Here is a 25,408-nt window from a genome sequence, read left to right as displayed (position 1 = left end):
TTGTGTTTGAACTTAAATTAACAAGAAATGAGTTTTGGCTTAATAATACTTCATGTATAATAGGGTTCACTGTGAACATTAATATACTACGTGCTGTGTGTATAAGTGAACATTATATATAAGGGACAGTTAAGGAGCTTCGGGTCGTGCTGTGTGTTTGTTGTCCAACAGGGACAAAATTGAATTTTCACCTTCTTCTGTGTTTATTTTGATTGGACCAGTGTGTATTACTATTGTAGCCCTTTTTTTATTTTTAGTTGTGAAGACCAATTTGCTCATCTTTGATATCTCATTAACGTGTCATTTTGCCTGCCAAGTTATCTCATTACTGTGGCCCCACAAGAATGAGGTAGATACTCATTGAAGTTTCACTTTGGAGAAATAACCTTTTTTTATCTTTAGATTGTTGATAGGCTTTCTTCCTCCCAATATACTGTAAGTAATATAATTAATGATATTAACAAAAGGGGAATAATATTACACAAAATAAAATACTTAATATAATAACTTTAAAATAGTGATAATTTGAACATTACGACTTGCGAACCTTATGGTTAAAATAAGCAACTTTTGTGTATCCGCTCATAATTGCAACAAAAAATAGTACATTTTTCATTAAAATTCATCATATGTTCTAAAATAACGTATGAATAGGAAAATATATATGTTTCAATGTTTGGAGTTATAATATATAAAGTCCCTATTTATCCTCAGTGTTCATTTCATTATTAGTTAGTTCCCAATATAACATCGGTAGAAACACCATGATACCACTTAGCTTGATTTAAACATCCATGTGTATATATTTGTGGTTATGGAAGTCAATAATTTTAAGGGGAAAAACGAAAAGTCTTTTGAGAGTTCCAATTGATTATATGATTGAATAGTTATGTTCTTCTAAATGTCTAACTGTCTATACAAGAGTAAAGTGGTGCATGCCCCAAATTGAGATGCTAAACAAACCCATTACTTCTATGATATTTTTCAAATGTCGCCAAGATTATAATTTAAATTCAAAAGGAGAGATATGCTCACTTAAACAATAAAACTAAATCCTACATACTAGGTTAGTATATTATTCAAGAAGGCATAAAAATAATTTTTCGTTTAGGAAATAACAATTCTAAATGACATACATGATTATTGATTAGACTATTGCAATAACTTCAAAGGACGCATAAATTTTTTATCAAATGAATCAAATTAACTCGGTACATGCTTAAACATACTATTTTTCTCTTGAATGTCATTTAGAATAGCTCGATATAAAAGTAAATACTCTTTCGGTCAGTATTGCCATTGTCAAATTTTACTAAGTTAGTTTAGGCACATGCTTTTAATGAAAGTCTCCATCTTGCGCTTGGGAAATTTAAGTACTATTAATTAAATTATTCATATGAGTAATTTGTTTTATTCAGCTCATCATTTTATTATTCAATATCATTAAATCGTATGATTGTTTACATTTTTTTATTTTAAAAATGCAATTTAGTTATTATATAGGCAAGTTCATAATATAGATATTAGAAAAATGTTAAAAAATATAATGATATTAAGAAAATTTTAAAAGAAATATAAAAATTGATTATATATAGTTTAAAATAGGCATTTAAAAAATTAATTAGAAAATGAGGAGGAGAATGACAATTGCTCAATGTTGGGGGGGGGGGGATTTGAATTTTAAAGCAGAGTTAGCAGGATGTAAATTATTTTCACCCAGAAAGAAAAGAAGACTTTTAAAATTTATGGTCTAAAACAACCCTAAGCTATTTTTGTGGTTATAAATCATCTCAATAAGAGTAAAGAAAAATTCTATAATTAAATTATTTTAAATATAAAAAGACATCTTTTTTAGGGCTATATTAGATTGCATGAAAGTTTAAACTCTTATAAATTGAGAATTGCATTAAATTATTTTGAAGGGAAATAACTTTTTCCTCAGGATTTAGTTCAAATACTTTTTGTAGAACTTAAATTGTCTTTTTTATTCTTTTACTTAATCTCTACAATCGTATTTAATTTGTTACCTGGTAAGAATAAATTCAGTTGTCTTTACTATGGTAAACTTGAAAAACAAGTTGATAAGGCGTAGATTTTTCTAGAAGACACTATATGATGGCAACTTCGTGTTATGTTGATAAAACATATCTTTATTACATGACTAATATAAAAATATATGCTATAAGTAATTACTTCAAATTAATTAAATGCATCAAATTCGGGTTTTGAATATGTCACACATTACACTGGAGTTGGAAAGATGAGATGCAACAAATTAATTAAGACTAATAATGAATGAGATGAGTCGCCATGTAATTCACTCTTAGCTCAATATTCATCACCATCAAAAACTGATTTTCACCTTTTGCATTTGGAATTTCAGTTGGGTTAGTAGCAACTATGAGTAGATTTAGAAATTCGTTTACCTTCATACGATATTTGCACCAGATTAATGTTGTTGCTTAATTCCAAGTGTAAAGTTAATTTATTTATTTTTTTGGAAAAGGTCTGCAGTTTACCAAACAGAGAATGTAACATCTTTACTCTTAAAAGCTATCTTCATTTATTAATGTCTATTTATAGAGGTGCAACTTAGAGAGGCAAATAGTAGTAAAAGAGAATTGAACAAACTATAACACATTACGTTTAATCTAAATTAATATAAAAAAGAATTCAATAAATATTTACAGAAGGAAGTTGGTTACACTTAATTATTAGAAAATATCTTTCGTCAGTTCTAATTCGTTTATCAGATCATGTCGCTAACTCCATAACCTTACTTAAAAAATCAAAAGGAAAACAAGTGAATTCTTAAAAGAACCACCAAAGATGCAACCATTTGCTTAACAACAATAATGGCCGCAAGGCTGAGAACATTTTTTGCACTACATATAATAGATCATTTACGATAATAGGCAGGAAAAAAAAAATTGGCTAAATTTTTAAAGGTGTACATTAACTAATTTGTCTATTACAAGAAAAGTGGACCAATATACAACCAAACAATATTTAATATAATGCATGGTACAAGTCTTAGCGCATAAATTTTGAAAAGTAAATAATATAGAGGACTGTCAATCTGAACTAAAAATGTTCGCCTCATTCTATTTGGTGATCGATGAATATAGCCAACTATGTCATCCTTTTAAAACGCTTAGAAAATTTCTGAATATAGTGTTACATTAAGAATCCTCAGAGAAAAAGTTAAGCCAAGGTATACATTTACACATTATTGCTCACATAGTTGTTGGGCTCCGCCTTAGCCCGGGCATAACCGTACTAGTGTGTTAATATATGCATTGATTATACAAAGATTATATTGGATAAATTTTGTAAAAAATGACAGAAAATGATACTGTATAGCCACTCTCAAAATAATATATATCTTTTATATATATATACATTCTATACGTTATATACAAAAATTATACAAATCTTATATACTTTTTTGACTTTGAAATGTAAATAATTTTTGGCGTAGGTTAAAAATAATAATACCCCAAAAACAAATGATTAGAGTTTATTTTTGGTTATGGGCCTGCTATTTGTGTATAACTGTACTTAACAGATAGTAACTACTTATATATTTTTTTAAAATATCTTTAGATTTTTAATTAAGAGTCGCTTTATTTCACTAAGATTTATTTGCTTTTTCTAATTTGAGTCTTGTTAGAGCAGTCACATTATAATCCATTTTAATTTGCTGTTAATTTTTCTTTTAAAAGATGAATAAAAAGACAGAAGATAAAAATAACATTCTTCAATTTTATGTATTTTATGCAAAAAAAGAAAAGAAAAATCATTTTTCCATTTTTCAAGTCTCTAATTATATACTAATAATTTTTGGAGCTTACTGGAGAACATATGCCTTCATCCCAGGATAGGTAAAAAAGGATTATCCTTGTGCCTCAATGCTGGCTCTATTTTTCAGTTCAGTGTAGGTCATGTTTGGCCAATATCTTAAGTCTGTTTACTTTGAAAAGTATTTTATGTCATATGAAATTTCTTAAAAAAAAAATACTTCTGCATTAGTAGAAAAAATAAATTATGACCATGCTTTCCGGAAAGTGCTTTTTAGCACCAATAAAAAAAAAGGACATGTGAAGATTACTTTACAATCATCATTGATTGAAATTATAAATAATGTGAAATATTTATTATGAGAAACATTGATTAAATTTTTTAATTTCATTTAACTAAAATGATAAAAATTGCATGGGGCGCCCTATTTGGTCGCCCCCATTTAACCTATACCCATTTTTTAAAAAAGTTTTAATTTGTACCCACTTTTTAAACAGCTTCAGCTCCCTTTATCCTCCTCCTCCTCCTTCTCCTTCTTCTTCTTCTTCTTCTTCCTCTTCTTCTTCTTCCTTCTGCTGCTATTGGTGCTGCTATGAAACTTCAGTTCATGGGATGATTGCCATAAGTATGTTTATCAGATTATTTAAAAATAAATTATAAATAATTACGTAAGTTAGTAGACAATAATTTGTGAATATTTCTACGTACGGGAAGTTTTAGGTCACACTTAGTGATTCTTCTCATGATAATTCTGTTCTTTTTACGTTTATTGTTTCCAAAATTTTATGATTTAGATACTGTTGGCAATCTGATTATTTTATAGTAGTCTGATTATAACAAAACTAATGAATCCAGGAGAAAAAAACTTCAACATCTTTTGCTGAAATTTTTGAACAAGCTTTATGACAAAACTAATGAATCCAGGACAAAAAAACTTCACCTTATTTAGTGCAATTACAAACAAAAACTTTAGCAAATAGAGAACAAAACTTCAGCTATTATGCTTAAGTTCAACAATTACAAATAAAAACTTCAGCAAATAGAGAACAAAACTTCAGCTACTATGCTTAAGTTCAACAATTACAAACAAAAACTTCAGCAAATAGAGAACAAAACTTCAGCTACTATGCTTAAGTTCAGCAATTACAAATAAAAACTTCAGCAAATAGAGAACAAAACTTCAGCTACTATACTTAAGTTCAGCAATTACAAACAAAAACTTCAGCAAATAGAGAATAAAACTTCAGCTACTATGTTTAAGTTCTGCAATTACAAACAAAACTTTCAGCAAATAGAGAACAAAACTTCAGCTACTATGCTTAAGTTCAGCAATTAAAACAAAAACTTCAGCACACTTGCTACTTCAAGCCGTCTACTAGAATGCTGAAGTTTTGCGTGATTGCCTTTGCTACTTCAGCCCCGTATGCTGAAATTACGCGAAAAAGTGGGTACGCTTACAATTTCTTTTTACAAAACGGGCACACGTTAAAACGTGACCCAAAAAATAATTATAGATGCAAATGCCCCTTTTTTCTCCTACAAGTGGGCCTCTACACTGATTTTGACTCTTCATTTTCCACAGAATGTGAAACCCACCCTTACAACACGTAAGGCATAAAAGCATCAGTAAATCCTGGAACACAACTAAAAAAAATCCTTTAACCTACTTTCTAAAGGTGGAAAAAAAAGAAAAAAAGAATTAACCTAAAAAAAAGTATATAGATATATAATATATGTATAATTTATTTATATAATATGTATAATTATGTATAAGTAATACACAACCGATATATAGTAGTTAGAACTTAGAAAAAGTAAATCATAAATTTAGCCAGCTATTAATATAGAACAAAAAAGGGAGAAAAGGTTGAAGACACAATTAACGTTTTTGGGTTCTTCAGTCTAAAGTTAGCCTCCAATTTATTAAAAGACGAAGGTATGTCTTTTCTAAAAGAGGAATATTTATTCAGAATTACCCCACATACTACAGCACCTTTCTCATATTTCCTTTCACTTCTAATGGCTTCTACTATTAGATTGAGGAAAAAAAGAATGTTGTTTTAATTAAATAAAAAGGATTGTGCCCTCGAACCTGGGAGCTTAATGTTTCCTTGTATAGCAATTATTTAAGTATTTCTTTTTGTCAAACTTTTACAATTCTGTACGTAAATTAGACTTTTGGATCACAAGAAACACATTGCTCCTCGGTCCCTTACATCAGAAAAATTCTTGTTTATACCAAGTCAAGAATAAATAAAGCCAGCTCACAATCAATGAGAATCACTTGTACCCTACATATTCATGTAGTTTTTTTTTTTTTTTTTTTTTTTTTTTTTACTTTTTGTATATATTAAAGTGGTGTCTAGATCAGCTTAGGTCGCACCTTAATTATTCAATTGAGTATTTGTTACCTTTTATCAATTCGAGTACCGATGATTCCGTCTAGCGGCGAAGCCAAAAAATTCAATAAGGATGTTCAAATTTAATCGCGGGCTATGCAAGGGTATTTAAAGTTTATTTTTTTTATTAATAACAAGTAATATTTTATCCAATATATAATATAATTTTTTGGCAAAGAGTATTCAGTTGACTACTCTTGATCACACATAGCTTCGCCCCAGGCTCTGCCTATCACGATTTGGGCATCCTACGTATTCATGTAACTTTACTATTTTAAAACGGTAGTGTCCAAACCAGCTCTCCTACAACTCGAATATTTAATCGAGTATATGTTATCTCTCGTCAATATCAGAGGGAAAATCAGAATTTAAAACTTATGGGTTCAGTATTCTAATTCTTTTAAGTTACTGAGTTCTAAATTAATAATTTGTGCATAATTCAATAATTTTTTAAGACAAATATGGAATTTGGACAAGAGTTATCGGGTTCAACCGAACCCGTATTCGAAGGGCTAGCTAGCTCCGTCCCTGGTCGACATAAGTACCGTATAACGCTGTCCACGAAGGCTTTAGCACCCTATGCATGTATGTACGTATAAAACTCATTGTTGAAATCCATATATCTAGAGATCTAGAAACCCCTTTCTTCCCCTCCCTTCATCCAACCAAAACCCCTCTCAAAAACAAAATAAAAATGGCTTCTATGGTTTTTGCATCAACACCTTTGAGTACTAAATCATTTGTCAAACTAAGAACAAACTCAAAATACTCTCCTTCTTCACTGATTGTTTCTTCATCCTCTAGGGATTCTTATTTACATTTATCATACAATATTTCTCATGTTAAGTTTTCCAAATCTTCATATTTTCAGGGTGATGGTTTCTCTAATTTTTCATTACCAAAATTTTCAAGAGTTGCTAATTCATTTTCTCCATCTTTGAATACAATTAAGGCTCAAGCTGGTGGAGAAAAAAATGTATATCGTTTCGAAGCACATGACATCGTAAGAACTTGAATTTCTTTCATTGTTGTTAATGAATTTGAATTTACAATATAATTCTTGTTTCTTTCTCATTTGTTCTTCTTATATGTTTTCTCTTTCAACCTAAACTAAATCAATGTCATACTATACCCCTCATTTAACATTATCCTCTTTATCAAATTTTATATCGTATTTTATTTTCCAGTTCTAACATTTTTTATTTATACAGGCGATACCAATTAATTGGACATATGTTTTAATCATGTTAGTATGTTTACTTTAGGTCCTATGCTTTTTAAGAGTTCTTTATCCGAATTTTTTGTGCTATAATCTTCTAATAATTTTGTCCTGAAATTATTTTTGATGGAGAAATATGATTAGTGATGATTCATATAGCCGAACATAACTTGTTTACGATCGGGACACAATTATTATTGTTGTAATATTTTCTGTTTTACTCTCTTTGCTTTCTTGATCTCCTTCTTTTTTTTCTTCTTTTTAATACATTAGTTATCTCTTTATTCTCTTAAATCCTTTTGTTATTTCAAATAAATTCAAGATTTGCATATCCGCTAACAGCTTGTTTGGATGGTTGTTACCAATTGTATTGTATCGTATTGTTATTTTAAATACAATATTTGTTTTGAGGAATGACTGATTTGGTGTGGTCGCATTGTTACCTTATTTTTTTTCTCATCTTGCTCTTCCTTATTATTAAACAATGTTATTATATCCTTTACCCTATGTACCTACCTTTTCATATAATAATTCTACCTTGTACCTTATTTTTTTCTTTATAATATTACAAGTTTATTTTTTATATTGTTGGTATGTGACATCATGTAAACATTGTATACATCAAAACGATACAGTACAATACAACACTATATGATACATTATGAAATGATACATAACAAACATCCAAACAAGCTGTAAATTTTGAGCCAAAATAGTTGAAATTATTTCAGAATTATATTTATATTGTAATAATCTAACAAATATCCTCTCCCTTTTGTACCTTTTGAGTAAACAAGTGATTTATTGTTTGTAATCTTTTTCAGAGAGAAAAGAAATATATCTCCCTCCGCAAATACAGTGGGAAGGTTCTGCTAATTGTTAATATTCCTGAGCAAGGGTATATCTTCTTCTTCTCTATCAAATAACTATGTATAATTTTCTGCATTATGTGAATTTCACCCTTGAAGTAAGTAACAGTACATTTTGGCCCCTGTAACTATTCTTTTTGTAAATTCCTTTAAAATAACTGACCACTGCAAAATATTTTCTATTTTCTCAGGTTTTTGTCTATTTCACGAGCTTTCATTGGCCTTTAAATGAAAAATAAATTCTCTAAAATGGTGTTTGAGGATTAGAAATCAGGAAAGTCATTGAACTAATTTTTCTTGTAACCAATAATTCACTCAACTTTGCCCAATTAACATATAGGATATTCTCCTTTGTTTCTTCCTTGTGATTTTCTATGATATTTAGGTAAAGTTGAGTGATATTTTTATTACAAAAAATTATTTAGTGACTTTGGTGCAAAAATATAAAAACCGAGTGAAATTAACCCTTTTTGAACCATAATGGATATCTGTCTAGTTTTTATCATAGTCCCGGAAATTAAATCACCGATCTTCAATTTTCAAAATAAATAAGAAGTAAAACAGTGCATATATTTGTTCTCTCATTATTTATTTTATGCATAGCGAGATAGATCCAGAATTTAAAGTTTATGGGGTCCTACAGTACCTTGTTTTTCTTTGACCGGCCTATCTTCTTTCTATAAGCAAGCTCCCTCCGGCCGTCCAGTCCCTGGACGGCTCTCGGTACTTGAGCATGTTGGGGGATTAGGCGGCAGTTGAAAGAGCTGCTCGAAAGCTTGACGAACAAGCGAAAAAAGCCTATCTATTCTATTTTCTTAGGCCTTAAGTTAATATTAACAATAATAAGGGTGTGTGTGTAATATTGATGCATTCATGTGTTATGCTCCCATTATTCCTTTTAATTGATATTTTGTATATACTGATTTCAGTTCTGATGATGCAAAGTCGGAGATCAAGCTTCTCAATAATCTACATAACCGGTACAAAGACAACAAACCTAAAGGTTAGTCGTCTATTTTATTTTAATTTACAAACTTATATTCTTTGTCAAATTTGTACTTTTCTCAATTACTTACAAATTAACTAATCGACCCTTTACAATGTTATTCTTACTATTACTTTTATATGTACTCCGTATCTTCCTCTTCTCTATATAAAGCTCTGGAAATAATGAGAAAATTCTATAATATTTGGCTTGCTTCCTTCATAGTTTTGGTATATGCTCTTCATATTTCCATTGGTTTTTGTTCCTTTTAGTGGCTAACTCTAGGGGTGTCAAATGGGTGAGTTGGGCTGATTTTGGTCGGATCAAAAAGGGTTGAATCAATAAATGGACCGGTCTATCACCCGTCCAAAAGTTATTTTGACAGAGATATGCTGGGTCAAGATGGTTAAAATTTATCTCATACCCAACTCGTGCAACTCTTACCAAGCTTTACTTAATGTGTGTTGTTTTCTTATGAATTATTTAATTATTAAATAAGACTTCTTTTTCTTTTTTTATGGTCATATATAACATATCAAACAAAAAGAATTATTTTAAAGATATTTTAATTAGAAAAGTTACTCATGTATCAATTTGGGTTACAAAATCAGCCCAATTTTGAATGAGTCGAGATGTGCTGGGTCAGAATGGACTAAGTTCAACATTGGGCGGGTTAATCGGTTTGGACTTAAATTGCCACCCATATCTGACTCCATGCTTTATCAATCTTTGAGGATGCATTTTCTTATTCCTGTCATAAAGCAGATTTAGAGGTTAGTCAATTCATATAACCTTTTTATTGTCATCGTTAGAACTTCAACCTAACACATCTAATATTTGTGTTGATTCAAAACCAACTATACTATATTAAAAGTGTATTAAATCAACGATTAATATAAATATCAGAAAAGATATGCACATAGGAGTTTCGCAAGTGTGAAAACGACGATAGGAGACATAGAAGAGTTACACCAAGGATCTGCATTGAGTGTTGGTATTTGTTTACGTTAGTTATGAATGTGTTAATCAATAGTATATGTGTAATGAGGTCTCGTGGTGTATATATGCTTATTTGAGATGATATGGTGTCGATTAATGAAACTAGTGAAGGTGTCATCCAAAAACATAAATTATATGAAAACACTCTAGAAAATAAAAAGTTTTAGTATAAGTAAAAGTAAGACAGAATATATGCATGCAAATTGAGCTCGCCAAAGAAGAGTAAAATCGTTTCTGAGAATAGATGGAATCACAAAACATAGACATGTGGACAGAGGGGATCCAGATTTTTAAGTTCGTGGGTGCACTACCGGCATTAACCAAATTTGATACTTGTAAATAGTGTTAATTTTTTTTTCCTTTTTCTTTTTGGTCAACAATGTCAATTGATATCGGAACATTTAGTGTTTTATGACTTATTGTCAATTTAAAATATTATTTAAAAAGATAACTTATACACTTCTTAAACCATTCAGTTCTTACTATAAAAATTCAAAACAAAATGCTAATAACAATTTAATACCGTAAAATTTAAAACTTGTGCAAATTTAAGTGCAAAAAGAAACACAAAAAAATCTTAACATATGACTAATTCTATATATGTGAACTACTTACAAAATAAACTATATGTTGTAATAAAATATTATAGACAAAAGTCCAATAATTTTATTGAAACAAAAATATTCAAACAAGTTATTGTGTAATTTAATATTCAGTAAAAAGCAAAAAGGGTAAAGAGAAAATTAATTGAGAGATTACAATTAAGATCGAGGTTAGCATAAACTGGGAGTAGGAAGACTAATAGATTTTAGGGGGGGGGGAAACAAATGAAAAAAACAAACAAAAAAACAAATAGAGAACAGCAGGATGAGAAAATCCCAAGAGGGATTCGATCCCTTGTTGTTGGGAAAGTAAAACAACCGGACAACCAGTGAACCACTTAGCTTTATAGAGCATGGGTTCCCAAAGTTAATATTAGACCCTTTCTTTAAATTATATACATGGAAAAACTGATTTGCTGGGAAGACCATGGGTTCACGTGAACCCCAATTTACACTGTAGACCCACCCCTGCATGTAGAATCTGTGGGGCACATGCCCATGTTGTCCAGCAAAAGGCCCAATGGCCTAATCCTATTCTCTTTTGGTTTTCATTCCTATTCGGAATTGGATTCGGTATTTATTCCTATTTTGAGTGAGTTTTGGCTTTAAGAGAAAACACCACTCATGATCTATAAATAAGACAACCTTGGAGAATTATTCCATGCTCATTGGTACAAGTCTCTGAAAGACTTAAGCACATAAGAGTGGTTTTTGAGAGAGTTTTCATCAAGAGAGAAGAGATAAGAAAAGTGTTTGTTTTGTTGCAGATTTTTATTCCGACCAACCAACTTTAAATCACATTTTCTAATTTGTTAGCCGTTGGATCGGGCTGATATTTTGAATAAATATTTGTAACATCTTGTTCTTTGATTTGAATGGTGGAGATCAGATTTGGGTGTTTGTAGCATCTGATTTCGAGCCTCGAACAGAAGCTTCATTTTTGTGAATTCTCCTCTTTCTTCAATTGATTAGTTGTTGCTCTTATTGCTATTATTGCTCTGCGTTTGACACTTGTTGTATAGCCAATTTGAAAAACTTTTGTAACCCTCTTATTGCTATAGTGGATCTTTTTGGATCTTTGTGATCCCGTGGTTGAAGGGATTTCCACGTTAAAATTTGGTATTCTTTATCTTATTTATTTTCGGATTTTCCTCTTCCTCGACATAACAGTGGTATCACAACCTTGGTTATTTATCTGGGTTGTTACGGAATGGAGGTGATTATGAGCAAGATGGAATGTTTAAATGTGATAAATTATAATGTTTGGAGAATCAAGATGAAAGATTTGTTATTCGTGAAGAAGATGCATCTCCCATTTTTGCAACTCATAAACCCGAGAGTATATCTGATGAAGATTGGGAGTTCGAGCACTAACAAGTATGTGGATATATATGACAATGGGTTGAAGATAATGTTCGCAACCATATTGTGAACGAGACATATGCGAGATCATTGTGGGAAAAGCTAGAGACTCTTTATGCTTCAAAAACTGGGAACAACAAGTTGTTCCTTCTAAAGCAATTGATGACCTTTAAATACAAGGAAGGCAACCCAATCCTTGATCACATAAATGATTTTCAGGGCGTCCTTGATCAACTTTCTAGAATGGAAGTTAATTTTGATGATGAGATACAAGGACTTTGGCTTCTTAATACTCTGCCAGACTCTTGGGAAACTCTTCCTGTTTCTTTGAAAAATTCATCTCCTGGAGGTAAGGTGACCATGGAATATGCCAAAACTGGTGTGTTGAACGAGGAAGTAAAGAGAAAATCTCAGGGTTCGTCCTCACAAGCAGATATCATGGTTACAAACGACCGGGGGAGAAATAGAACAAGAGGCTCGAAGAATAGATTTAATAGTAGAAGTAAGTCAAGGTCCAAATACCATAATATTACATGCAACCATTGTGTCAAGAAAAGACACATCAAAAGGTTTTGCCACAAGTGGTTGCAAGATATTGGAGAAGGAAATAAAGTTGAAAATAGCGAGAACAATGTTGCTGCTATTGTTCGAGATGATCTTCTTTTTGCTTATGATAAAACATCATCAATTTGGTATCCTATGAGACAAGCTGGATAGTAGATTATGCATCTACCTCACGTGTCACACCAAGAAAAGACTTTTTCTCATCTTATACTTCTGTTGATTCTGGAGTGTTAAAGATGGGCAATGCCAGTGAAGTTAAGGTGTTTGATGTTAGCACAATTTGTTTGAAAACTAATAATGGTTCAATGTTAGTTCTTCAAGATGCCAAGCATGCTCCAGACTTTCCTTTCAATTTGATCTCGACAGGAAGATTAGACGATGAAGGTTACCATAATGCCCTCTTTAATGGCCAATGGAAGCTCACCAAGGGCTCGTTAGTAGTGGCTCGAGGAGTCAAGTCTGGTCATTTATATGTGACACAGGGCTCTATTCTTAATGACTCCATAAATCTGGTGGAAAGTGAAACTTTATCAGAAGTGTGGCACAGAAGATTGAGTCATATGAACGAGAGGGGAATTATGTGTTTGGCTAAGAAAAGTTTGCTTTCTGGATTGAAACAAGCAAAGCTGAAAAGGTGTATCCATTGTTTAGCTGGCATATAGAAAAGGGTTTTCTTTCATAGCCATCTCCCTCAAGAAAGTTTGATTTATTAAAGCTAGTACACTCTGATTTGTGTGGTCCTTTTAAAGTAAAGTCAAAACGTTGCCTATGTTATCAATTTATCTCCTGTTGTTTCTTTGGATGATGATATCCCAGACAGAGTTTGGTTTGCCAAAGATGTTTCTTATGATCACCTGAAAGTTTTTGGGTATAAAGCTTGTGTGCATGTTCCTAAAGATGAGAGATCAAAACTGGATGTCAAACTAAGCAGTGCATCTTTATCGGTTATGGTCAAGATGAGTTTGGATATCGTTTTCACGATCTAGTTGACAATAAACGTATTAGAAATCGTGATGCAATATTCTTTGAAAACCAGACTATTAAAGATATTGACAAAGCTGAGAAGATAGATTCTCAGAGTAATGAGAGCTTAGTTGATATTGATCTAGTTTCTATTGCTAAGGCGCCTATTGCACATGAAGAAACCCAAGACAATAATGAAGATAGTGATCGAGATCAAAATGATCATCATGGTGTAGATATTATAGATGCTCCAGTTGATGAAGTTGTGGTTGATCAACAACCAATTCCTGCTCAGGTAACTACTTCAAATGCTCCTGAATCCTCTCTTAGAAGATATACAAGGGAGAAACAAAAATCCATGTGTTATCCTCCTGATGAGTATCTACTTTTGACTGACATGAGAGAACCTGAGAGCTATGATGAAGCCATGCAAGATACTCACAAATATCAGTAGATCGAAGCCATGAAAGATGAGATGAAGTCACTCCATGAGAATAACACATATGAGTTAGTGAAATTGCCGAAAAGTAAGAGAGCTTTATTTAACAAATGGATATTCAGAATAAAGCAAAATAACCATACCTCTGCACCTAGATACAAGGCGAGGTTAGTTGTTAAAGGTTTTGGCCAGAAGAAATGAGTTAACTTTGATGAAATTTTCTCCCTTGTTGTGGAGATATTTTCTATTCTTATGGTTCTAGACGTAGTCGCAAGTCTAGATTTAGAGGTTGAGTAGATGGATGTCAAGACTGCTTTTCTTCATGGTAATTTAGATGAGGAGATTTATATGGAGCAGCCTGAGGACTTCGTCGTTAAGCTTGCAGATAAACATGAATTTTTCAGAAAATTGGCAGGCATGGAGCATGTCAATAGTTCCTCTACTTGAAGACATATTTGGCCTCTTGGCAGAAGGGGGAGTTTATTGGGCACATGCCCGTATTGTCCAGACACCCAATGGCCTAATCATGTTCTCTTTTGGTTTCCATGCCTATTCGGAATTGGATCCAATGTTTATTCCTATTTTGAGTGGGTTTTGGCTTTAAGAGAAAGCACCACTCATGATCTATGAATAGGACAACCTTGGAGAATCATTTCATGCTCATCGGTACAAGTCTCTGAAATATTTAAGCACATAAGAGTGGTTTTTGAGAGAACTTTCATCAAGAGAGGACAGAAGAAAAGTGCTTGTTTTGCTGAAGATTTTTATTCCGACCAGCCAACTTCAAATTACTTTTTCTAATTCGTTAGTCGTTGGATCAAGTTTATATTTTGACTGGGTATTCGTAACATCTTTGTCTTTGATTTGAACGGTGAAGATTGGATATGAGGCCCGTAGCATCTAATTTCAAGCCTCGAACAACAACTTCATTTTTGTGGATTCTCCTCTTTCTTCAATTGATTAATTGTTGCTATTGTTGCTCCGTGTTTGGCACTTGTTGTTTAGCCAATTCATAGAACTTTTGTAACCCTGTTATTGTTATAGTGGAGCTTTTTGGATCTTTGTGATCCCGTGATTTTTATCTTCGATTTGAAGGGTTTCCACGTTAAAATTTGATGTTCTTTATCTTCTTTATTTTCGGGGTTTCCTCTTCCTCAACATAACAGAATCTTGATGATTGAATTTTTTAAAAGGAACGAAGTAAAGTTGTCTTTAACACAGTTGATGAAAGCAAAATTTTTATGTAGGTCGTCTGGTAAAATTTTTGCTTGTGTTCAATGTTTACATCAAATCAATAGATTCATGATATGTGATTGCACATATACTTTTAAAACTTAGTCATAATTAATTAGTACATATTCTCAGCCTATTAGACCACTTAAACAATGATAAATTCATATTATTTGGTGTAATTTGGGTGCAGAAAATTATTTAATGATACCAACTAATTAGGATTAAGATTTGATCACAGCGGACACTTATATTAAGTTCATTATTTATGAAGAATCTTTTTAGTATTCTTAGAAGTTTTATTTTAGAAAGGAACCTTTAATATCAAAGAATAACAAGTTATTAAGTATTGGAATGAAAAGGGCAGCCGGGTGCACTAAGCTCCCGTTATGCGTGGGGTCCGGGGAAGGACCGGACCACAAAGGTCTACCGTACGTAGTCTTACCCTGCATTTCTGCAAGAGGATGTTTTCACGGGCTAGTTTGAGATTGAGACGTAATTATAATTATTATTTGCTTAAATTTATTTTGATTTTGATTTTGATTTTTCAATGACGACCATACCATGTAAGAAAATTTTTTCCAATGAAAAACCTATCCTTTTCTTAAAAAGCTCCAAAAAGCTAAACTAACTTTCAATACAAAACACAACTATATTCTACTGCAAGAAATACCTTTTTGAAAATTTTTCCTAATAATTTTCTATTTCTATTGTGGTCTGAAATATGTTTGTCATCCTTTTTGTAGGTTTTGCGGTTCTAGGGTTTCTTTATGATAAGAAAGAAACAGGCAAATCAGGATATGGAGGGGGAAAACAAGAAATTCTTAATACTGCTGAATTTCCACTTTTCGACAAGGTAAACTCTACTTTCATATTCATGAAGTTATTTAATTCGAAGGACGCTTTTGTTAATTTCTTGACTTTTGTTGAAGGTTTAAATGACGTTAAATACAAAGGTCTATTTAAAATTAATTGAGTTTAGGTTATACACAATGTTAGTGTAAAGAAAATTACATTATCGGGTTATATTTACATGTTATAACAAGTAATCTATCTTATTTTCAAGATTATAAATTTTACACTTCAAAGAAGTTTACTTGTAAATATCCTTTGGTTACACTGACTATGTATATAACTTAACACAAACTACTACGTGTTTCATGTAGTTTGAATAATGAAAAATCTGTTGGGAATAAATCCCGTAAAAATAATATTCACGGTATTAGTGATAAACGCGGAACACTAAATTATAGTTAAATCAGCAAGAATAGAAATGCAGCAATAATGACACCAAGATTTTACATGGAAACTCTTCTGAATAAAGGAAAAAACCACGGCCAAGAAGAGCAACTGATATCACTATAGCGAGAAATTTTACACTGTGTAGTAACGAGTACAAATACTCCTAAGACCACTACACCCTCAAAAGAAAGAACACTCTTTTGCTTTTTCCACCTCACTACAATATCTCTCACACTCTGTTTTTCTTCACAGACTATTTTCTTATAGTCTATGGAATATCTTGCTCTCTCTCACTCAGATGTATTGTCTGAGATTTTCGTGTGTAGAAATGAGAGTTAAAACTCTCCTTTTATAGCCAAAACTTCGCTTTCTAATGCCTACAATATTTGACAATTTGCACACCCTTTTTACAATTTCAACAAGGTTGGCTACCAAACCAAACCAAGTTAATAAAATTGGCTACCAAATTATACTAATTCAACAAGGTTGGCTACCAAACCAAACCAAGTCAACAAAATTGGCTACCAAATCATTTGAATGAGATGGACACCATATCAATCTCCCCCTCCAGTCTCATTCATCTAGAGGAGGTAGCACTGTCTTCTAGTCTGAGTGCATGCCGACAAGTTCTTTGCATAGCTCGAACTTGTCTCTTGGTACCACCTTGGTCAACATATCAGTAGGATTTTCACTTGCGTGAATATTTTTGACCTGAAGTGATTCGTTCTCCACTTGCTCACGAATCCAATGATATTTGACGTCGATGTGTTTTGTTCTCGCATGGTACATGGAGTTTTTCCTTAGGTCTATTGCACTATGACTACCGCAATAGACAACATACTTCATCTGTTGCAATCCAAGTTCTTGAAGAAATCTCTTGAGCCATAGCATCTCTTTGCCTGCTTCAGTAGCCGCAATATACTCCGCTTTAGTTGTAGACAGTACGACACACTTCTGCAACTTCGACTGCCATGAGATAGCTCCCCCTAAAAATGTGAACATGTATCCCATAGTAGATTTACGATTATTAAGATCACCTGCCATATCAGCATCCGTGTAGCCCTTCAAGATTGAATCAGATCCTCCAAAACACAAGCAATCTCCTACAGTACCTCTTAGGTACCTGAGTATCCACTTGAATGCTTCCCAATGTTCCTTTCTAAGATTTTCAAGGAATCTGCTAACAACACCAACTGCATGAGCAATATCTGGTCGAGTGCATACCATTGCATACATCAAACTTCCGACGGCAGAGGAATAAGGAATCTTGGCCATTCTCTCTTTTTCCTCCATTGTTGTAGGACACATCTTCTTGCTCAACTTCAGGTGATCAGGAAGGGGTGTGCGAACCAACTTAGCACTTTTCATATTGAAGCGCTCCAGTACACGTTCTATGTACTTCTCATGTGACAAGTAAAGCTTTCTTTCTTTTCTCGAATGAGTAATTCTCATGCCCAAAATCTGCTTAGTATGACCCAAGTCTTTCATTACAAAAGACTTATTCAACTGTTTCTTCAACTCGTCAATCTTGGAAGCATTCCTGCCCACAATCAACATATCATCCACATATAGCAAGAGGATGATAAAATCATCATCAGAAAATCTTTGTACAGACACACAATGATCTGAAGAAGTCTTCTTGTAGCCTGGCTCCCCCATAACAGACTCAAACATCTTGTACCACTGTCTGGGAGCTTACTTCAATCCATATAGACTCTTCTTAAGTTTGCATACAAGATTTTCTTTACCTTTTGCCTTGAAGCCTTCAGGTTGTTCCATATAAATCTCCTTTTCTAAGTCACCGTGAAGAATCCGCTCAATCTCCAAATCAAAACTGGCAGTCAAACCAAGAACTGTCCGAATGGAGGACATTTTCACGATAGGAGAAAATATTTCGTCAAAGTCAATAGGTTTCCTTTGACCAAATCCCTTGACAACCAATCTATCTTTGTATCTGGGCTTCAAACTATGTTCTTCAGCTTTAACTTTGAACACCCACTTGTTCTTCAAAGCCCTCATGCCCTTAGGCAATTTCACCAACTCATAAGTATGGTTCTCATGCAGAGATTTCATCTCATCTTGCATGGCTTCAATTTATTGATCCTTGTGCTCATCTTCTATAGCCTCTGCATAACATTCAGGTTCTCCCCCATCAGTGAGTAATACATACTCACTAGATAAATAACGGGAGGAAGGAGTACGAGGTCTAGAGGACCTCCTGAGTGGAATATCTAGCTCGTCCACAACTTCGTGAGTAGGAACATTTACCTCATCAACATTAGCATTGTTATCACCATCACCATCAATATGCTGATCTGGATTATGGTTCTGGGCATCACCATCATCATTGAGCCCACCAACGTCATCCGCATTTGTATGAGGAAGTTGATCAAGATTGCCTAAACCTTCAGAACTTGGAGATTTTAGCTTCTCCACTTTGTTAATATCTTCAATGGTTTGATCCTCCACAAAAATAACATCACGACTTCTCACGACCTTCTTCTCAATTGGATCATATAGCTTGTAACCGAACTCATCAAGGCCATAACCAATGAAGATGCACTGCCTTATCTTAGCAGTTAATTTTGACCTCTCATCTTTAGGCACATGTACAACAGCTTTGCAACCAAACACTTTCAAGTGGTCATAAGAAAAATCCTTGCCATACCAAACTCTATTTGGAACATCGCTTTACAAAGCAACTGCAGAGGATAGATTAATAACATGTGCAGCGGTCAACAAAGCCTCACCCCAAAAGGAATTAGGCAACTTTGCTTCAGAAAGCAAACATCTGACTTTTTCCATCAAGGTCCTGTTCATCATTTCTGCTAAACCATTAAGCTGAGGAGTCTTAGGAGGAGTCTTCTGGTGTCTGATACCCTGTTGCTTGCAGTATTCATCAAACGGTCCACAATATTTACCACCGTTATCAGTACGAATACACTTCAGCTTCTTTCCAGTTTCTCTTTCAACTAAAGCCTGAAAATGCTTAAAGACACCCAACACTTGGTCTTTAGTCTTCAAGATGTAGACCCAAAGTTTCCTTGAGCAATTATCAATAAAGGTAGCAAAATAAAGTGCACCATCTAAAGTCTTTGTCTTCATTGGACCACATAAATCTGAATGCACCAACTCAAGCAGCTCTGTCTTTCTTGAAGGAGGATGAGACTAAAAAGAAACTCTCTTTTGTTTTCCAGCCAAGCAGTGCTCACATTTTTCTAATTTTGCACTTTCAAAATTTGACAACAATTTCTTCTCGGCCAGAACATTTAGTCATTTCTCGCTAATGTGGTTAAGCCTCTTATGCCATAACTTTGAAGAGTTATTGCTCTCAACGACATTCACCATATCAACATAGGTAGAGACCGTAGTCCAGTATAGACCATGACGCTTTTCCCCACGAGCCACAATCATGGAACCTTTAATGAGCTTCCACTTTCCAGCACCATTGGTACTGACATATCCCTCATCATCCAAAATACCAACAGAGATTAAGTGCAAACAAACATCAGGTGCATGCTTTACATTGTTTAAAACTAGTTTAGTTCCAATACTAGTTTCTAAACAAATCGTTCCAACACCAGCCACCCTAGATACAGTCTCATTATCCATACTCAAAGTTCCAAAGTCACCCTGAGTATAGGATGGAAAAAATTCCTTCCTTGATGTTACATGAGATGCGGCACCACTGTCTACAACCCAGCTTGACTCATCACAAGCAATATTTATCAGATCCATATCAAGGACGGTAACAAGATCTTCTATAGTGACGGTGGCCACACGATTGTCATCTTCTTTCTGTTCTTCCTTGTCTTTATTATCCTTTTTCAAAATCCGGTAGAACTTCTTTGTGTGCTCTTTCTTCCCGCAATGATAGCATTCAATATCTTTGAGTCTGCTTCTGGATTTGCTTCTATTATGTTCTCTATTTTGAGAACCCTGATTCTTACTTCTCCCCCTAGAATCAATCACCAAGACATCTGATGAGGAGGAACCTTGAGATTTTCTTCTCATCTCTTCATTTAAAAGGCTGCTCTTGGCAAGATCCATAGAGATCACACCATCCGGAGAAGAATTTGATAATGAAGTTCTAAGAATTTCCCAAGAATCTGGTAGGGAACCAAGTAGAAACAAGCCTTGAATTTCTTCATCAAATTTAATGCTCATAGCAGATAACTGGTTCATGATCCCCTATAAATTATTCAGATGATCTGTTATCGCAGAACCATCATGGTATTTTAAACCCAACATCTGTTTTATTAGAAACATCTTGTTGTTTTCAGTTTTCCGAGCATACAAACTTTCAAGGTGCTCCCATAGGGTCCGAGCATGTGTCTCCCCAAAAATATGGTTCAAAACAATATGAGATTATTATCAAGCTTTCACCCTTCATCTGATTTATTATCAAGCTTTATAGTGGCGAAGACAAGTTGATGAAATTTTTTGACATAGAGCAAATCTTCCATTTTGCCCTTCCAAAATGGCATAGTTTGTGTCATTCAAAGTAACTATTCTACTAGTGTTGGCTTCCATCGTTTATCACAAATACAAATACAATTTATTATGAGACCAAAGTAATTCTTTTCTGATGTGGAAGTTCAGACTGTGCTGCAACCACAGAGCATACTCAGACAGAACCTTGGCTCTTATACCACTTGTTGGGAATAAACCTCGTAAAAATAATATTCACGGTATTAGTGATAAACACAGAACACTAAGTTATAGTTAAATCAACAAGAATAGAAATGCAGCAATAATGACACCAAGATTTTACGTGAAAACTCTTCTGAATAAGGGAAAAACCCACGACCAAGAAGAGCAATTGATATCACTATAGCGAGAAATTTTACACTGTGTAGTAACGAGTACAAATACTCCTAAGACCACTACACCCTCAAAAGAAAGAACACTCTTTTGTTTTTTCCACCTCACTACAATATCTCTCACACTCTATTTTTCTTCACAGACTATTTTCTTATAGTCTGTGGAATACCTTGCTCTCTCTCTCACTCAAATGTATTGTCTGAGATTTTGGTGTGTAGAAATGAGAGTTAAAACTCTCCTTTTATAGCCAAAACCTCACTCTCTAAAGCCTACAATATTTGACAATTTGCACATCCTTTTCACAATTTCAACAAGGTTGGCTACGTTACCAAACTAAACCAAGTCAATAAAATTGGCTACCAAATTATACTAATTCAACAAGGTTGGCTATCAAAACAAACCAAGTCAACAAAATTGGCTACCAAATCATTTGAATGAGATGGACACCATATCAAAATCTTATATTGCCTCCATTACAAAAATTAACAATGACAGGATTAGCTTGAATATGTCTTGGTTTTGATTAATTTGTAAGTCTGGAACTCGTGTAATCATACATTACTTCATACTTGAGGGTAATACAATTTTAAAAATAATTTACATATAACATATTTCCTATATAAAGGTTAACAAATATATATTTTAACTAATTAAAAGTTAAATATGTTGACTCATATGTGACCCGACCAAAATCAAAATTTACGAATAACCAAGGGACCAAAAGTGTTATTATCTCTAATTTGTAAGTTTGGATCTCTTGCCATCCGTGAAGTATAATATATGGATAATAGCACTTTTGCCCCCTTAGTTGTAATTTCGTTTTGGTCATTTGATATATGATTTAACACATTTAATCTTTGATTAGTTAAAATGTGTGCTTTTAGTCCGTTTTACATTAAAAAAAAATTGTTATATTTAGATTACTTTTAGGACTATATTACCCTCCAATTATTAAATATGAATTAGCAATATAAATTTAACATAACACATTTATAATGAATTGATTTCAAAGTTAATAATTCGTTAAGTTTGTGAAGATTCACAAGCATACGGATCAACAGTGCACAATTCAATTAATTAAATGTTAGATATGCTTAATTTACTAGACATCACAAGGACCAAAAATGATACTTTATCGATATTACTGGGACTAAAAGTGGATTGTTTTTTGTCTGAACACTAATGTGATGTTCTACTTGAATTAACAGGTTAAATTGAATGATAAACATAAACATATTTATGGCATTAACGAAAAGGAAAGAGATGCAGATCTTTATTATTTTCTCAAAGAAGAAACAAAAGGAGGAGATATTACAGAGGAATTCGTTAAAATTTTAGTAGATTGGACCGGAGTTCCTGCCAAACAACGCTATGATCCCTTCCCAATATTAGATGATGAAACTAAAAAATCCGAAACTGGGAAATCGGGCGAGAACCCGGGTACTACAGCAGGACAACGAGACGATCCCCGCTTTGTTCTTGAGGTACGTACTTATTTAGTCTGTTTCAAAAAAAATATATGAGTTCAGAATAAGAAAGTTAATTTTTTTTAAACTTTTTATCTCGTGAATACAGACATTAATTTCTTAAACATTTTAACATGAAATTTAGATAATTAAAAATTGCATAAATAGTACTAGTATAATAAATTTTATTCCATTTTTTATAATTAAAATTCATTAGAATATACAAAATTTATTTAATTTGTAATCTCAATTCGGACACTAAAATCATTACTGTTTTTTAGCTTCTCACCCAGTATCTCGTACCTGCTTGGGTCTGGATACATAGGGCTTCTGAGGTCTTCAGTATATAGTATATAAGCTATATATATATATATATATATATATATATATATATTAATTGATTACTTTATTTGAATTTCATTAGGAAATTGGGTGTCCCCTTCTCATGCTAATTATGATAAATTGATACTAATTGTCAAGAACCAAAAAGAAAAATATAAAAAATACAGTAACAGAGATTATCTAGGTTAGAATCACGTAAAATTAAATATCAAAATTTTATCAAACACTATCGGGTTTGCTAATATTTTTACCAATATTTAATAAGTACATAGTTTTTTTTCAGAAAATATTTTTATTATTCAACAAAAATACATCTGGATAATAAATCATTTTCCTGAAAAATGACTTTCGTCCTGCCAAAACACACCCTTAAGTTTATATCATTTTTTTTCTTTGATTGCTTTCACCTTAGTCTTAATTTTCCTTGTTAAATTTCATTTATTTTTATATCTTGAAGTTTACTCTTATTTTTTCACCTATTTCCAGCATGCCATTGCTAGATTAGTTCGCTGAGAGTACATGGAACGGCTATATATCAGCAAGGTTGATATACCATTACCTTTATTGGTAGGAAAATATGTGTTTAATTAAACAATTTGCATCAAAGTTAATGATGTATTGCTCATATTGTGTAAATGTAATTGAGATACAAATTATGAATAATTAATGTTGGTGACTCTTTATGTATTTTTCTTCCATAGTTTTATCTTAGCTTCTAAACTACAAAAATGGGGCGAAAACCTTTAATTTTTATTGTAATTACTTTATTCAAAAACTCCGCATTCTCTAATCACCTAACTCCCCTCTGGGGCTAATCATATTATTTTAAAGATGTAATTATTTAAAGTTTATAATTGAATTTTAAATACATATGAATTGCATCTGTAAAAGTGAAGCAGCACAATGACACTCCAATTTAAGATCTTAGTCTTTATTGACTTATTCATACTAATTAAACTGATTATCGGTCGGCCAGTGATCACTACCTCGATTCCAAATTAGTTATTAGTGTTAAACTGTTAATTATGTGAATTATCCAAAATCACTACGCTAGATGATAAATCCACTCGTATAAGTGGGCATGTTCCTTTTTTCTTTTTTGATAATACTTATCTTTGAAGCAACTTTCGACTAATTCAAGTGCTTAGTATGCAACTCTTAGAATATATTTATAGGTCAGGGGTCGAGTCATGGAAACCGCAACTAATATTTGTATTAGGGTAGACTGTCTACACTATACCCTTTGGGGTGCAGCCCTTAATCTAATGAAATCGGAATAACTTGAAATGCATACATGATCACGCCCAACTATGCCCTCTAAAAAGGACTCTGCGGACGTTGCAAATATAACCCGAGTATTACGCCCAGGGTCGAATCCACAGAGAGTTAACCTATCAATCACTATCTTTAAACCCACTAAACTCTTGAGAACCAATTTCCCAACGTTGAATCACAGTTGATGGTGTCTTTAATAACCAAAATTGCAAGTAAATAAACAACTGCAATTTAAGGATGCTAAGGTTGTAAACAATAATGAGAAAACGCTAAGGTAATGACTTCCCCTAATGATGGAATCCCTTCTGTTTATGCTTCATACAAATTTACCAACACACTTCTATCAATCATGAACGCTCATCTTACTGCAAATCTCTCCTGAGTAATCACAGTAATATACTCAATGCACTCTCCCGAGATACACTAGCTAGCTTTAATTAACACAGTTCACTTCAGATTGCACTCAAGGCTTCGTTATCCCTAATCCCGCCTTTAAATCCGCAGTTATAGATCCCTCTTATACTTTGGGAGTAGTGTTGTTCAACAATAACCTAAATATGCACTCTCTCCCGAGTTATACACACTAAATAGGCACAGCTAATTGAGGATCCTGTAAATTAACTACAACAAGAACATAGTTGAACAAATAAAGATTGAAACTAGCAATTTGTGTTCACATAAACAAGAAGTTCATCCTCCAATGGGTTCCATCAAAACCTTAGACAAAGGATTTAGCTACTCATAACTATGGGTAAACAAACTAAGATAAGATTCATCATAAACTAGCAATAAAAATCAAAGAAAAGAAGAAAGATGTTTTGGGTGAT

The 25,408-nt window shown here is 32.9% G+C and overlaps 1 protein-coding gene across 1 annotated transcript; it reads left to right on the top strand.

Annotated features, from left to right (window-relative positions):
• Nucleotides 1–6,828: 6,828 nt before the first annotated feature.
• Nucleotides 6,829–23,993, top strand: LOC107795122 (putative phospholipid hydroperoxide glutathione peroxidase). The gene is made up of 6 exons (XM_075253413.1): nucleotides 6,829–7,203; nucleotides 8,244–8,317; nucleotides 9,218–9,291; nucleotides 16,179–16,288; nucleotides 22,707–22,982; nucleotides 23,793–23,993. The coding sequence occupies exons 1-6, from the start codon at nucleotides 6,895–6,897 to the stop codon at nucleotides 23,817–23,819; spliced, it is 870 nt and encodes a 289-aa protein (XP_075109514.1). The 5' UTR covers nucleotides 6,829–6,894; the 3' UTR covers nucleotides 23,820–23,993.
• The last annotated feature ends 1,415 nt before the right edge of the window (nucleotides 23,994–25,408 follow it).

Source organism: Nicotiana tabacum, chromosome 5, assembly GCF_000715075.1.
Source record: "Nicotiana tabacum cultivar K326 chromosome 5, ASM71507v2, whole genome shotgun sequence".
Classification (NCBI taxonomy): domain Eukaryota; kingdom Viridiplantae; phylum Streptophyta; class Magnoliopsida; order Solanales; family Solanaceae; genus Nicotiana; species Nicotiana tabacum.
The sequence above is the reverse complement of the archived record's forward strand: the minus strand, read 5'-3'. Positions and strand labels throughout refer to the sequence as shown.